Raw genomic sequence first — 15833 nt, forward strand, 5'->3', positions numbered from 1 at the left:
TGGGTTCAATTGCTCCTTTTTTTAGAAAGACGCAAGCCATAATTACATCGTGGAAAGGATCTCCATTAAGGCCTCATCTCCTTTTCCACATGAAAAGCAAAAGTGGTAAGGGCAGCATGACATTTGGAAAAAAAAAAAACGGCGCAAATGCGTCATAAATAAGCTCAGGGAAGAAAAAGACTACAAAAGGCCCAAATTAGGCCAAAAAAGCAGAAGCAGCGCTTTTCTCTCTGCCTCTTTCGGGTGGAAAGCCAGTGAACCCTGTTATAGTCTATGGGGTCTGCAAGTTTTCACAGGTAGTCCTGGAAGTGATGGTACGACCCCCACAGAGCCCTGATCTCACCATCATCCAGTCTGTCTGGGATTACCTGAAGAAACAGATGGATTGAAGCAAATCTACATCCACAGCAGATCTGTGCTTAGTTCTCCAAGATGGTGGGAACAATCTCTCTACCAAGTTCCTTCAAAAACTGCCTGCAAGTGTACCTAGAAGACTTGATGTCAGGCAAAGGGAGGTTTCACCAAATATAAATCTGATTTAGATTTCTCATATTTTCATTAGCGTTGTATTGACAAAAATAAACTATTAACATCTCTATTGTTGAAATAATTCTTTGTAGCATTTTTTTTCCCCACACTTGCACCTGCCTAAATATTTTGCACAATACTGTATACAGAGTACACTGAATACTGGATAGTTTATGAGTGACTTTTTTTTCTTTTAACAACAACATTTATTGTATTGTATGTATTTATTCTTCAGATTTTTTCCCCCTTATGTGATGTCACAGTATTTTAGCTAAGGGGGCTTTCACACTATCGTTGGTGACCGTCAGCAGTGTCTGTAGCTAATGTCTGTTACAAGATTTTAGCAACGAACACTAGCTGAACCGCCAGAATTTCCATTCATTCCAATAGGATTTTATCTTGTGTCCATTTTTTTTTAAACAGACTCCTTCATAATGGAACCCAACAATAATGTGAACCCTTCCTTAAAGAGGACCTTTCATCAGATTGGGCACAGGCAGTTCCATATACTGCTGGAAAGCTGACAGTGAACTATCAGCTTCCCTGATCTGTGCCCCGGGTAAAGAGCTATCTGTCCGGGTACCGTAGCGCTTTACAGTCAGAAGGGTGTTTCTGACAGTCTGTCAGGAACGTCCTTCTCCCCAGCAGCGTCTATCGCGCTGTACAGTGTGAGCGGGAAGGAACACCACCCTCCCCTCCTGATAATACTCAACTATGGACGAGCACTGTGAGCAGAGGGAGGGGGCGTTCCTCCCCGCTGACACTCTACAGCGCGATAGGCGCTGCTGTGGAGAAGGACGTTCCTGACAGTACGGTACCGGGACCGATAGCGCTTTACCCAGGGCACAGATCATGGAAGCCGCTAGTGCACTGAATTCAGCGCACTATCGGCTTTCCAGCAGTATATGGACCTGCCTGTGCCCAATCTGATGAAAGGTTCTCTTTAAGGGAATTCACCCTTGTGATGTCACAACAACTTATCAGAGGTAATCACCCCTTCTGATGTCACAGCAGTGTACCTGAGGAAAGTCTATTAGTGATGTCACAGCATTTGTGATGTCATACCAGTTTACCTGAGGGAATCTCCCTTTGGGATGTCATAGCAGTATACTTGGGTGAAACTCATTTGTGATGTCACAGCAGCTTACCTGAAAGAATCTCCCTTTCTGATGTCACAGCAGCGTGTCTGAGGAAACCCCACTTCTCTCGTCATAGCAGCATACCCAAGATAAACACACTTGTGATGTCATAGGAGCTTATAGGAGGAAAACTCATATACGATGTCACATTAGTCTGCCTAAGAAAAAACAGTTTGTCAGATTACAACAACATACCTGAGGGAAACTCACTTGTGATGTCACAGAAGTACTGTATACTGGAGGGATCCTATTAGTGACGTCGCAGCAGCTTAGCTTAGGGAATCCCCGTTGTGATGAAACTACAACATATCTGAGGGAAACTCACTTGTTATGTCATAGCAGCGTACCTGAGAAAATCCTACTTGTGATGTCGCACAATCCCCCCCCCAAAAAAAACCCTTTAATACTGAGACAGTGCAGTCGTCTATAGCAAATGTAACATAAAAAAGTTGGAACCTGACTGGGCACCGGCAACCTCCTCTTCTCCATAGTGTCTATATATTACCATACTGATCACAGATCTACAAGATTTATTCCAGACACTAATTAAGACAACATCATATATTTTACTTATTAATTTGGCTTATACGGCTTTAATATTTGATGCGTCAGTTTAGTTTATTGCTGCCTTTTATTCTAGCAGCATAATCTATGGCTATAGAAGTTGCAGTATACTGAGGACAGCTTTCTCCATTACATGTAGTATAAACAGTGCCATCTGCTGGTATAGAGGGGAAATATAGTAACCATCAGAACTAACAGTATATGGAGAGTTGTTCAAAATTATGTTACAGAAGGGTTTGACTGCAGAATGTAAAGGGTGATATTTGTAGATCACTAGAAACAGTCTTTGCCAATGTAAAAAAATTCTGAATAGCTTACGGAAGGAGCTTTACATAGCCAAGTGTCACCTTCCAGAAATGCACCAGTCTGGAATGAAATATTGCAGCACATACGGCCACCTATGGTGTATGGCTTTCACTTAGGGTTTTATTTACATGACCATAGATATCTATGGGCCTATCATGTCCTTCCATGTACTCCAAACATCATATGCCGTATTATCAAGATATTCATCCCTGGGGCTTAGCTACAATACCAGATATGGCGCATGGACAGTGCTACTCCATGGGTTGTATCTGGTAATGCAGCTCAGCCCCATCAAAGTGAATGCTCTTAACTTCAGTATCACATACAACCAGTGGACTGCTGTAGCACCGTTTGTGGAATACAGCAACCATGAATGTGGACTTTGCAACATTTCTGGCACTTATCAAATATATTGATCTATCCTCAGGATAGATCATCAGTATTGAATTAGTGGTGATGGGACACCTGGACTCAACAGTGATCAGCTATTCCAGGACCCCTCTGTCACAGGAAGCAAAAGCTTCTCTATATAGCAGTAGTGCCAGAGTACTGCAGCTCTGATCCCATTCAAGTTAATAGGTGCAGAGCTGCAGTAGCCCTTATGTTTTCCAACTCAATCCCCTATATATTTTCCAGCACCGGAGTCAGCCTAGAACAGCTGATCGGTGTGGGGTCTTGGTGTTGGACCCCCAGATCTAATATTGATGAGGTTATCTTGTGGTCATTACAATGAAATAATCTCCAGGTGACTATCCTTGTGTCACATTACAGTTCTACGCAAGCAGCAACAATCCCAGACACTCTATTACTACACATGACTGTGCTTAAGCTGCTGTTTGCTGCCATCTAGTGAGCATCAGTTGTTATCATTTATGAAGCCAAGGTCTGGCAAAGAGTATTAAGTATGAGTGTTGTATCTTCCAATTTCATTGAGTAAATACACTCAATGTATGTCAATAAAATGAGCGGGTGGCATAATGAACCCTGCCAATTATCTCCATCGTACTTATTGTTTAAACGAGCGGATTCTCTACATGCTGACCTCAGCATAATATACTCAGTCAACACAGGAATCTGCTTCTAAACTCCATGGTAGAAAACAGAGTACCAGTACTAATAAGGCTTTACCCCACATGCTGTGTGTACAATACCACTGCTAGGACTGGTAGAACACAATGGTCACCATTCTGTGGCCCAGACAGCCTGCTGTTATTTCAGGCAAACCAGGCTCGGGTTAAATGGACTAACTGCAGCCAGAACATAGGAGGGTTTAAAGTGACTCTGTCAGGTCTCCTATCAGACACAGATTTGAGTAGAAGAGGAGACGCTGAGCTCATAGACATATCATTTTCTAAGGTTTGAGTCTCTATTTTCATGTCAAGTGTTGTTTAACAGATACCAGTCCTGTCTCCCCGCCCACAGAAGTGATTGACAGCTTTTCCTGTATGAATGTGAATACAAGGAGAGCTGTCATGAAGCGTTGTGGGCAGAGAAAGGAGGATTCACAGACTTATTGTCCCGGCAGCTTTATTCAGGAAAATACAGAATCCTATCATAGAGAACTATATATCCCAGTGCTCCGCACCCCTTCCTCCATCCCATCTCACCCTTATATACAAGCACTTTAAACTGCAATATTATTTTGGGTGAAGTTGAAGTATTTAACCTGAGGAATTACCTTCTGTTTGTCATAGACGTACATGGAAATCTTCATTGTGAAGCGCAGTTACATTTCTCAGAAAGCTCCCTCTCAGATTCAGAGGTGCCTTTACTTTGGTTCTTGCTTTCTATTCATGAACCAGGGATTTCAGGATCTCCAGTACTGGTAGGAGTACGCTTGCTGCAGATCACGGAATAGTGGAGAAAAAATATAATAGAAAAAAAGCAAAAAGAAATGCTGACAAAAAGAAATTGACAAACAATCCCCAGAGACATTGGGGGTGTTGAACAATGCAAATCTAGTAATTCCTGGTGGCAGACAAATGTTTTTTCTCGCTAACCCCTTTTATTCGTAATGTCCAAGATTTTTACATTAAACATAAATGGACATAAATAGTAAAATAAATTTACATAGTAAATAAACACAAATGAATGGGTCCGGAGAAGCTCATTACTAGTAATCAGGCCACATTGTCAGCACAGCAAAGCTCAACAAACACTCATGAGATCTGGAATACAGACCATTTCAATATCAATAGATGTCATTAACATGAGAGGTGATCTGCACAATTCATGATTACACACACTGCTCAGAAGCAGTTTGCTAAATTTTCATACTTTCTGCATTGAAAATATTTTTACATTTATTAAATACTTGGAAATATAAAGAAAATGTGCAAGGGTCCAGTTTCTGGTGGACTAGTGGTTTAGGTTCCAGGCCCTGGCAGCCTAGTGGTTTAGGTTCCAGGCCCTGGTGGCCTGGTGGTTTAGGTTCCAGCCCCTGGTGGCCTGGTGGTTTAGGTTCCAGCCCCTGGTGGCCTGGTGGTTTAGGTTCCAGGCCCTGGTGGCCTAGTGCTTTAGGTTCCAGGCCCTGGTGGTTTAGGGTCAAGGCCCTGGTGGTTTAGGTTCCAGGCCCTGGTGGCCTAGCAGTTTAGCTTCCAGGTCTTGATGTCCCAATGGTTTAAAGTCCAAGCACCCAGTGGTATACTCCTTTTCAGTCCACCCACTGGTGGACTAAGTAAGCTTATTGTCCACCAAATTATGAACCCTTCACTGAAAAAGCAGATCATACAAATCATATCACTGAAAAAAAGGCCACATTTACCTGATGCCAGATGAAACCTAGCAAGTCTATGTAATATATGGTAAAGAGGTTCACTATGCTAATAAAGCAACCACTCACACGCCTACAGTCCATGAGACGGTGGATGACAGCATTTCAAGTGCACACAGATAAAGCTTGTATAAGGTGCCAGCATACCTATATTAATGAATACTTTAAGATTATTGACTTTTTGCAGGATGTAAAAACCGGAGTACCAAGGAGAAACCCACGCAAACACAGGAAGAACATACAAACTCCATGCAGATGTTGTGTTTGGCAGGACAGAGCGCTAACCACTGAGCCACCATATTGTCCACTGGCAGCCTAGCAGTTTAATGACCAGTTCCTGTACCCTAGTGACTAGTACTTGTTGGCTTTGTGATTTACAGTCATTTATTCCCGTGAACAGATCCAGTTTTAGATGGTTATGAAACTCAGGCAAATATAAGTTAGATGCAATGATACTTATGATGTGTGTTTATATTGCTCAGCACTACAAGAACCAGTCTCTCTGGGTAAAAATAAAGAATTTATTGATTGTAATAAATTACATCTCTACATGTATATACATGGCAATGTACAATCTATTAAAACACAATGCTGAATGCTCTAGACTATCAGGCCCATGAATAGGAAGCTACAAATAAATACTATCTGTCCGTATAAGAAGAACATAGAAAACAAGATGACATAAGACAAGTGGCCAGACAGTGGCGGGCTTATTTATAAACCTGGTCACAAACACCTCAGGCCTGTCTGTAGTTACCACGTCACGGGGGTCCTTAAGCCCACTACGTAAACATGTTTTCCTAAGATAGCTTCAAGCTGAGGTCAGTGATTCTCCTCGTTCTCCAGGTAACAAATGCAGAGATGATCCTTACTCATGAGTAGTAGAGAGTCTTCTCCCAATGGATGCCAGGTCAGTGACAGCACATTGAAAGTACCTGCAAAGAGGCAGGAGATCACTTAAAGGGCCACTAACAAAGTAAGAAGGTAATGTGTAGTCACATTTATAAGCCAATGGGGGTTGTAGAGAAAAAACTATTGGCTGCATTTTTTGTAAAAACAGCGCCATACCTGTCCGTAAGTTGTGTGTGGTATTGCAACTGAGCCCCTTCCACTTTAATTGAGCTGTGCTATAATAACAAACACAACCCATGGACAGGCATAACTTTTGGAAGAAAACAGCCATGCTTTTCTCATCCTGTGCATCCCCTTTAATGGAAGATTTCAGAACAGAAGACCTAAAGATAAAAAAGTGATTATATGGGGAAGGGATTTATCCAGTCATGCACATCGTACAGCTGTGAACTGAAAACTTGTTTGTCCAAAAGGCATCTCCCCCTTCTCTTAAGCTGCCCATGCTGAACCCACCAACCCTCTAATGTGCATAGGGGCCCAATCCTTTCCTTCTTAGGGAAGATAAGCAGTCACCAGAGCAGTCTAGCAGCTGGTTACTCTTCTCTCCTGTGAAGTATACATGCACTGTATGTATATGTGTTTGTGCATGGGGCCTGTTCCTTTTTTCTCAGAGGAGATAAGCAGTCACCAGAATAGTTTGCTGATTACTCTCCCCTCCTTTGAAGCACACATGCACTGCGTGTATGTATGCGTAGTCACCAGAGGAGTTTCGCAACAAGATACTCTCCTATCCCCTGAAATATACATGCACTGCTTAAGATACCTATGGTTGCCGCCATGTTTATTGCAACAGGTAAAGGGGTAAGTGGCTGCCAGACATCTCTAATGACATTTATTTTCAGGAGTAACAAGGGATTAAACGCATTAAAATCCAACAATCCCCCCCGATTTGTATGGCCCTCTTCACTGTCAGTCACCATTATGTCTGATTACTAGACATCAAACACTGGGATCCCCATATCAACATCATGAAAGGGGCTGTAGGGCTATGTAAAATATCCATGATACAGAACCTAGATGGAAGTGATGCCAAAAAGGGATGTATGAGGACTAAACTACTGTAGTTTACCAAAAGCTACATCCCTTCATTATCACAATAGATGGTCAACCAAAAGTTGTGACAGTCAGTCAGTAAAAGTAATATACAGGCTATTGTTAGGAGAATTCCCTATAATTTTATCAGTTTCATGGAAAGTTGGGTGACAACCAAATCTGACATTACAGCGCTCACTAGATTGATCGCACAGCTTTACCAAAATAACAACCTCCAAACCTGTCTGCTTATACCAGTAATATCTTCTTCGCATAATTTGGAAAAACTTGGTAGTAACAGCTATGGAGGCCATTGATTGCCACCCAACTTTCCCAGCGATATATAATCCTAATAGGAGTTATAACAAAGATCTGAAATGATGTATTATTCTTGTTCCTCAGCAGTCCATGCTGGTTGCACACATAATGTCACTTCCATGCTGTTAGCTGGATAGAGGATATGGAAGAATCTGGTCTACGTGTCAGTGTTTGGTTTGTGGGCAGACAGATCTAGTGGCTCATTACAGTAATGGATACCACCAGTGTTGTAAAGGGTTACTCACCTTCCACAGGAACCTGGACAGAGACACAACCAGTCGGTGACCACAAATACACTTTGCTATTTCCAGTGCAAATTGCAAGCCTTGGCTGCACTGGGTCCCAGTGAAAAGAGCGGACAGGTGATGTCTGCTCCAGCACCACCGACAACTTCATCTTTTGAATGTCCCATATCCACACACAACACGGCATGTTATCTACAAGACATTGGTCAACACAAAAGGGTTCAATTTCAATCCTCCAGACAGCTGATCAACAGTCTCAATGTAACTAGTCAATTTGGTGTTAAAGGGCTTTTCTGAGCTTAAAGGCAACCTCTTGGGTCTATTTCTGTCCGTAAACCACCAACAGAACTTTACAATGTTGGTTTAGTGTCTGCAAAAAAAGCAAGTCTTACACTTATCTGGCTTGTGCAGTCATTCACTTCTGAAGCATGTGCATGAAAACCAATGTGTGCCTCAGTGAAGGCAGACGGAGCACCAAGGTATAAAGGTTTAATTCTTTATATAGCAGCCACTGACAGTGTTAGGAGGTGGCTATTTGGGACAATAAACCACCAGTCCATATGGACCTGTGAGTTTTTTACTGTTGGAAATCAGTTTGTCAGGTTCCCTTTCATTGTGATATAATAAAAGGTTTTAGTATTTTTAATAAACTTTGTGCTTTCACTCCTATGTTCAAGATTTCCAGATTACAGGTAGTGAATGGAAACATTCTTATTCATTTGCATAGGTTGAAAATCTGTGACGTTATACTTCTCACAGCTGAGAGTTTGCTACATTTGTATCCGGTCTACACAGAAAGATACAGTTTACCCGCATGAATACACTATCAAAATGTCAGCACAGAACAGATGTAATAAGCCTAGAAGGAATATGGCCTTATGGAGCACACACAGCGCAGTCACTCAGTGCAAACACCCCTTTACTAGCCAAACCAGACAGTCACTAAGGGTTGCCCCAACTATGCCAGCCCATGCCTGGTCTTCCATTCATTTGAATAGGTGAAACCAGGCCCCGGCAGATCTCACCAGGTAAAACCGAGATTTCATTTTAAAAGAGGTTAACTTGTAGAAACATATTTTTCCCAAATCTGGTAACCACAGGAATGCTTTGCAGTTTTCAAAACTAGAAATAGGGATAAAAATTTGTACCATTTTTGGTGGCCAAGTATCGATTATCAGGACTGAAGGCGAGTATCCCAATCCCAAGTTCTGGATTTGCACGGTCAGTGTCTGGTTTTATGGTGCGTAACGTCACTGGAACCTCCAAAAGCTCATCTGTAGAGATAGTCATATTAACAATATTACTCAGCTGTCAGATACATATTTCTGTAACTCACTGTTCTGCTGGTGGAGTCACTGTACACATACATGTGTTACTTATCTTGTATGCACCCTGAGTTATAGCCTGTATTATACTCCACAGCAGCACTCACTATTCTGCTGGTGGAGTCACTGTACACATACATGTGTTACTTATCTTGTATGGACCCTGGGTTATAGCCTGTATTATACTCCACAGCAGCACTCTCTATTCTGCTGGTAGAGCCACTGTGAACATACATCACATTACATATCTTGTACTGATCCTGAGTTACAGATTGTATCATACTTTAGAGCTGCACTCGCTATTCTGCTGGTGAAATCTTCAGAATAATCTGCTGCATTCACTTTTCTGCTGAGTACATACTTATATTCTAATTCTGAGTTACAACCTGTATCATTCTCCCGAGCTGAACTCACCAGTGTAGTCACTGTGAACATACATCATATTATATATCTTGTATTATACTTGACAGCTGCACTCACTACTCTACTGTGGCTCCACCTGCAGAGTAGTGACCTCTGCTCCGGACAAGTTACTCAAGATCAATACATAGACTCAAGAAGATTTTGGAAGAAGATATTCCGCTACTTAAGAAGAAGAACAATACTGTGAAATGTAACATCTTAGAAAGCACTACGCAGTCTGATCATCACTTACATTTACTGTGGACTGTAAAGAGACTATTGGGGGCTCCTTGTGGACGAGGAAACATAAGTTGACTTGGTTCAACACTTTGGCATTTGTCCACTTCTCTGTAAACCACCTAAAAGAATGGAAATATAAAATCGAAAGAAAATGTAAAAAAATATTTGAAATATAACAATGGAATAGTAAAAATCTACATAAAATTCTGAGTACTTTGCTTATCTTGATCTTGGTTTTCTCTCTTTCCATGTAAAAGCTACATTTCTTTTAAAACTCCGCTGCCTTACTGTTTTAAGCCAAATATGTTACTATCCCAACAAACGACATAGAAGACATACTCCAACGAAGCAGCCTCATGCACTAAAGATCCCCCCATTCTTTATAAGTGGCAGGTGGGATACTTTGTAGTTCTGGTCTTTACAATGCTTACAGTCTTTGGGTTGGAGATTGTAACTGGATGCACCAGTTCTTTGATCGGTTTCCATGTCACGTGGTTGAGGATTCGAACCTAATAATGATAATAGATATATATGATGTATAGACATACTGTATAATGATAAGAAATATAGGTACAGACACTGCTAAACTAAAGGCACATAAAGCCCACTTACATACCTTCTCATCATAGCTGCCGACAGCAAGAAACTGGCTGCTGGGACTCCATCCGACAGATTTGATGCCCAACGACCACTCGTAAGCGGAGTAACTGGACAGCAAGCGGCCGTCTAGTGAGTACAGTAATACCTTGTACTGACATAAAAATAAAGATTGAAGTCATTATTAGATAATATATGCTCACAGACTAGTAGATAAAAGGACTGAACAGACACTGAGATATTTCGCCTCCATCATACCTCCAGGCAAGTGTCCCATACGGCCAGGACACAGCCATTTGGAGCCCAGTCTATACCAGTCAGGTCCTGAGTATCAGTCTCAAAATGCTGCAATACAACCAAGATCAAGTTATAACATATACGTATATAATCCAGCTTTACAGAGCATTAGATTGTTTTTATCTTTCCTTCAATAATACTGTTCATTATGAGCAAGAATATAACTGTTATAACACTGTCCCCAATTTACAACTATATAAGTAATATAATACTGTTCCCTATGTATAATACTATATACTATTGTAGCATGTATAATACTATAGACTATATGCTAGTCATGTGTACAAGCATCTAACAACTATAATAATGACCAATATAGACAAAAAAAATAACTATTATAATATTGGCTCTTATGTACAATTACATAACTACTAAAATAATGTATGTAAAATAAAAATAAACTACTGTACTACCATCACCATGTAAACATATACTACTACTATAATAATGTCAGTATATAAATGGATATACAGTCCTATGAAAAAGTTTGGGCACCCCTATTAATCTTAATCATTTTTAGTTCTAAATATTTTGGTATTTGCAACAGCCATTTCAGTTTGATATATCTAATAACTGATGGACACAGTAATATTTCAGGATTGAAATGAGGTTTATTGTACTAACAGAAAATGTGCAATATGCATTAAATCAAAATTTGACCGGTGCAAAAGTATGGGCACCTCAACAGAAAAGTGACATTAATATTTAGTACATCCTCCTTTTGCAAAGATAACAGCCTCTAGTCGCTTCCTGTAGCTTTTCATCAGTTCCTGGATCCTGGATAAAGGTATTTTGGACAAACAATTCAAGTTCAGTTAAGTTAGATGCTCGCCGAGCATGGACAGCCTGCTTCAAATCATCCCACAGATGTTCAATGATATTCAGGTCTGGGGACTGGGATGGCCATTCCAGAACATTGTAATTGTTCCTCTGCATGAATGCCTGAGGATTTGGAGCGGTGTTTTGGATCATTGTCTTGCTGAAATATCCATCCCCGGCGTAACTTCAACTTCGTCACTGATTCTTGAACATTATTCTCGAGGATTTGCTAATACTGAGTGGAATCCATGCGACTCTCAACTTTAACAAGATTCCCGGTGCCGGCATTGGCCACACAGCCCCAAAGCATGATGGAACCTCCACCAAATTTTACAGTGGGTAGCAAGTGTTTTTCTTGGAATGCTGTTTCTTTTTGGACGCCATGCATAACGCCTTTTTTTATAACCAAACAACTCAATTTTTGTTTCCAAAATGAAGCTGCCTTGTCCAAATGTGCTTTTTCATACCTCAGGCAACTCTATTTGTGGCGTACGTGCAGAAACGGCTTCTTTCTCATCACTCTCCCATACAGCTTCTATTTGTGCAAAGTGCGCTGTATAGTTGACCGATGCACAGTGACACCATCTGCAGCAAGATGATGCTGCAGCTCTTTGGAGGTGGTCTGTGGATTGTCCTTGACTGTTCTCACCATTCTTCTTCTCTGCCTTTCTGATATTTTTCTTGGCCTGCCACTTCTGGGCTTAACAAGAACTGTCCCTGTGGTCTTCCATTTCCTTACTATGTTCCTCACAGTGGAAACTGACAGGTTAAATCTCTGAGACAACTTTTTGTATGCTTCCCCTGAACAACTATGTTGAACAATCTTTGTTTTCAGATCATTTGAGAGTTGTTTTGAGTAGCCCATGATGCCACTCTTCAGAGGAGATTCAAATAGGAGAACAACTTGCAATTGGCCACCTTAAATACCTTTTCTTATGATTGGATACATCTGGTTATGAAGGTCAAAGCTCACTGAGGTTACAAAACCAATTTTGTGCTTCAGTAAGTCAGTAAAAAGTAGTTAGGGGAATTCAAATCAATAAAATGATAAGGGTGCCCATACTTTCGCACCGGTCAAATTTTGGTTTAATGCATATTGCGCATTTTCTGTTAGTACAATAAACCTCATTTCAATCCTGAAATATTACTGTGTCCATCAGTTATTAGATATATCAAACTGAAATGGCTGTTGCAAACACCAAAATATTTAGAACAAAAAATGATTAAGATTAATAGGGGTGCCCAAACTTTTTCATAGGACTGTAACTTCTAAAATACTGCCTCCTACGTAGGATAATAAAACTACTACACTATGATCACTATGTATGTAAATATATGCTACAATACCATCAGCATATAAATGAACATAACTTCTAAAATACTGCCTCCTATGAACAATATAACTACTATACTACGACCACTACGTAAACATATACTATTAAAATACCGTCAGCATATAAATGAATATAACTTCTAAAATACTGCCCCTGCGTACAATAATATAACTACTATAATAATGACTGCATGTACAATAATAAAACTATACTATACTACTACCACTATGTAAACATATACTGTTAGAATACCATCATACAAACGAATATACGCTCTAAAACCGCCTTTGTGTCCAATAATATAACTGGGCAGCACGGTGGCTCAGTGGTTAGCACTGCAGTCTTGCAGCGCTGCAGTCCTAGGTTCAAATCCTGCCAAGGGCAACATCTGCAAGTAGTTTGTATGTTCTCCCCGTGTTTGCGTGGGTTTCCTCCGGGTACTCTGGTTTCCTCCCACACACCAAAAACATACTGATAGGGAATGTAGATTGTGAGCCCTATATGGGACAGTGACCAACAATATCTGTAAAGCACTGCGGAATATGATGGCGCTATATAAGTAAGCATAATAAATAAACTACTATAATGCTTCCCCCGTATGTACATGGTACTGTATGAGATTTTTGTATAGGTTACTGTTAAAATTGGCTCCCCAAGTGCACGCAGTAAGAGAGCAAAGTGAAATAGTGCTTCATAAAGAGGCGACAAATGCAAGAATATTTCCATGAACAGTCCTCTCATGAAACAAAGCTCTGTTTGTCAGCCTTCAGTTTATGGTCTTGTCTGTGTCTGTCATGGCGGGACATCGTTCACTTCTGTGTGAAACTGAATCCTGAAGTTGGCCGTGTCCGCAGAGCAATCACATCGTTCTAAATACATGTTGTGACAGCTGGGAGAAGAGATGTGTGCACCGTGTCCTCAGCAGTCCTCACCGCCTATACGTGGAATGTGGAGCTCCCGGCAGATACGCCAAAATGGGCCATAGACATCAGAAAATCCACATGTGAGTCCACAGCCTGATTCACAGACGGGCTCTGAGCTGTGCGGCCAATTATTATATGGCTCCAACATATTCTGCACTGCTGTACATACATTATATCAATCCCATCAATCCTTATAGTTACATGGGGAGATGATTAGTGATTGACGATAGAGCAAGTTACATTCATTTCACATGATGCGACTATCAGGAGGGTTTCTTATGATCTACGACCTATGATTTTATGGCATCCTAAACAAATGAACATTGCTGGACGCCTTCACCATGAGCAATCATTCTAAATAATCTCCCCAGTAATACATGTGGTTCCCATAGCATGACAATTCTGATGCTTCTTTTCTTGTAGTTTTGCACTGTGCCGTTCCTCTGTTACTACTCCTAGAAATTTATGAATGAACTGACAATTGGGCGTTACCACTCCAGCAGTCAAAGGGGTGTGAGCCTACGCAGCAAACACTCATTGTGAGAGTTTGTGGAGATACACCACCAACTGATAACACTGAGTTGTCTATTTATTCATAAATTTCTAGCAGGAATAACAGAGGAAAAAGCATCTGGACGGAAAGGGTTAAGCATAAAGAGCGTGTGAGGAAATCCGCACGCTACGGCTGGGTGGTGTACCGTTGTGTGTTAGCTTTTGAGTTCAGTTATATTTTGTTTTGCACTCAATGGCCTGCAGGTGTCGCTGTGGTTATTAATTTCAGTAAACTGGAGATAATAATAATAATAATATTATATCATAAAACGGACAAATTCAGAAAATAAAAAATCTCAATAACTAATAAATAGTGTTCTATTATGTCCATTGGATGAATCCCATTCACAATTATGGGTAACATACGGCTGGTGCAACATGGGGTTCTAAGCACAGATATAGCCGCTGTCAGTGCTGGGGCCGCCATTGCTTTACTGACTATACCACATTAAATGGCTGCTCATATCAGGAAACCCACAGAGTCAGTGAGAAACAGCCTGTATCCGTGTGTCACTTACTTAGGCTACATGCACATAAACGTATCTGTTGTAGAGTCTGTGGAAAACCGTATGGGCAGCACATCCACTGACCCATTTATTTATTGCAGTGAGCCCGGGCAGCAAAATAGACAGAAACAGGACCTGTCCTGAGTTTTGACATGGACATGTGAACAGGGCCATACAAAACAATGGGTCAGTGCGGTAGCTGTTAAAAACTAACTTAAAAGGTGACCCTGGCGCTGACAGCGGCTATAGCTGCATTCTGATCCCTGTGTGTCAGCAGCCTTAAGGTTGCTGGGAGTGACCTTGCCTTATTTATAAGAATACAATCTCAAGATTCCTCACAGCCATACAGCCTAGACAGAGTTTGGACAAGGTGACCTCCAATGAGTGCATTAGCGTAATGTTTTTTTGGGTTTTTTTTGCATATGACAAGAAAATAAAATCACATAAAAGTCTTTACCATGTTCATTTCTGGCAAGTTACACATTCCACTCAAATATTTCTGGAAATATTGGGTGATATTCAGTATGGCTGCCATGATAACGCTCAATGGGTTTACTTTACTAGAGATTAAAATACCAAATACAGGTATACAGTAGACATTGCTGCATAACCTCAAAGGCTTGGCATTCAGGAGCCTGGTAAAGCTGGGTGGCATCAACTGTGCAAGATATACTAGATGTCAACCAGATTTTTCAGATGCAGAACATCAACATAAAGGACTTGAGCGAGTGCAACCACTGGACTGTGTGAAGTCATTATAAAGGCTCAAAGCCAGCATCCTATGGGTATGATATATACAAGGGTGTCTCTTTCTATTATGTACATGTACCATGGGGGGGGGGGGGGGGGGGTCATAGGACCATGGCCGCTTCATCCCCAATTAATCTAATGACTTTACATAATGGCCCCGTACAATGAATGTGTGTGGGTGGATGGAAATTGTGCTGCTATGTTTAGACACCTTGCTGACTGCCAGGGAAGAATCCAGGAAAGTCCCCTGAAAGCAGCGTAGTAAATTCTA

At 41.0% G+C, this 15833-nt stretch overlaps 1 protein-coding gene across 1 annotated transcript in view; it reads right to left on the bottom strand.

Annotated features, from left to right (window-relative positions):
- Positions 1–5887: 5887 nt before the first annotated feature.
- The window catches only part of WRAP73 (WD repeat containing, antisense to TP73), a 44207-nt gene continuing 34261 nt past the window's right edge, over positions 5888–15833 (bottom strand). Inside the window, exons 6-12 of the mRNA XM_075279941.1 lie at positions 10640–10726; positions 10401–10535; positions 10216–10293; positions 9798–9903; positions 8966–9091; positions 7818–8009; positions 5888–6245 (exon numbers count right to left, since the gene is read on the bottom strand). Coding sequence (XP_075136042.1) covers positions 6133–6245; positions 7818–8009; positions 8966–9091; positions 9798–9903; positions 10216–10293; positions 10401–10535; positions 10640–10726 — 837 coding nt within the window. The 3' untranslated portion in view covers positions 5888–6132. The remainder of the gene's footprint in view (positions 6246–7817; positions 8010–8965; positions 9092–9797; positions 9904–10215; positions 10294–10400; positions 10536–10639; positions 10727–15833) is intronic.

The sequence above is a fragment of the Leptodactylus fuscus genome, chromosome 6 (genome assembly GCF_031893055.1).
Source record: "Leptodactylus fuscus isolate aLepFus1 chromosome 6, aLepFus1.hap2, whole genome shotgun sequence".
Taxonomy (NCBI): Eukaryota; Metazoa; Chordata; class Amphibia; order Anura; family Leptodactylidae; genus Leptodactylus; species Leptodactylus fuscus.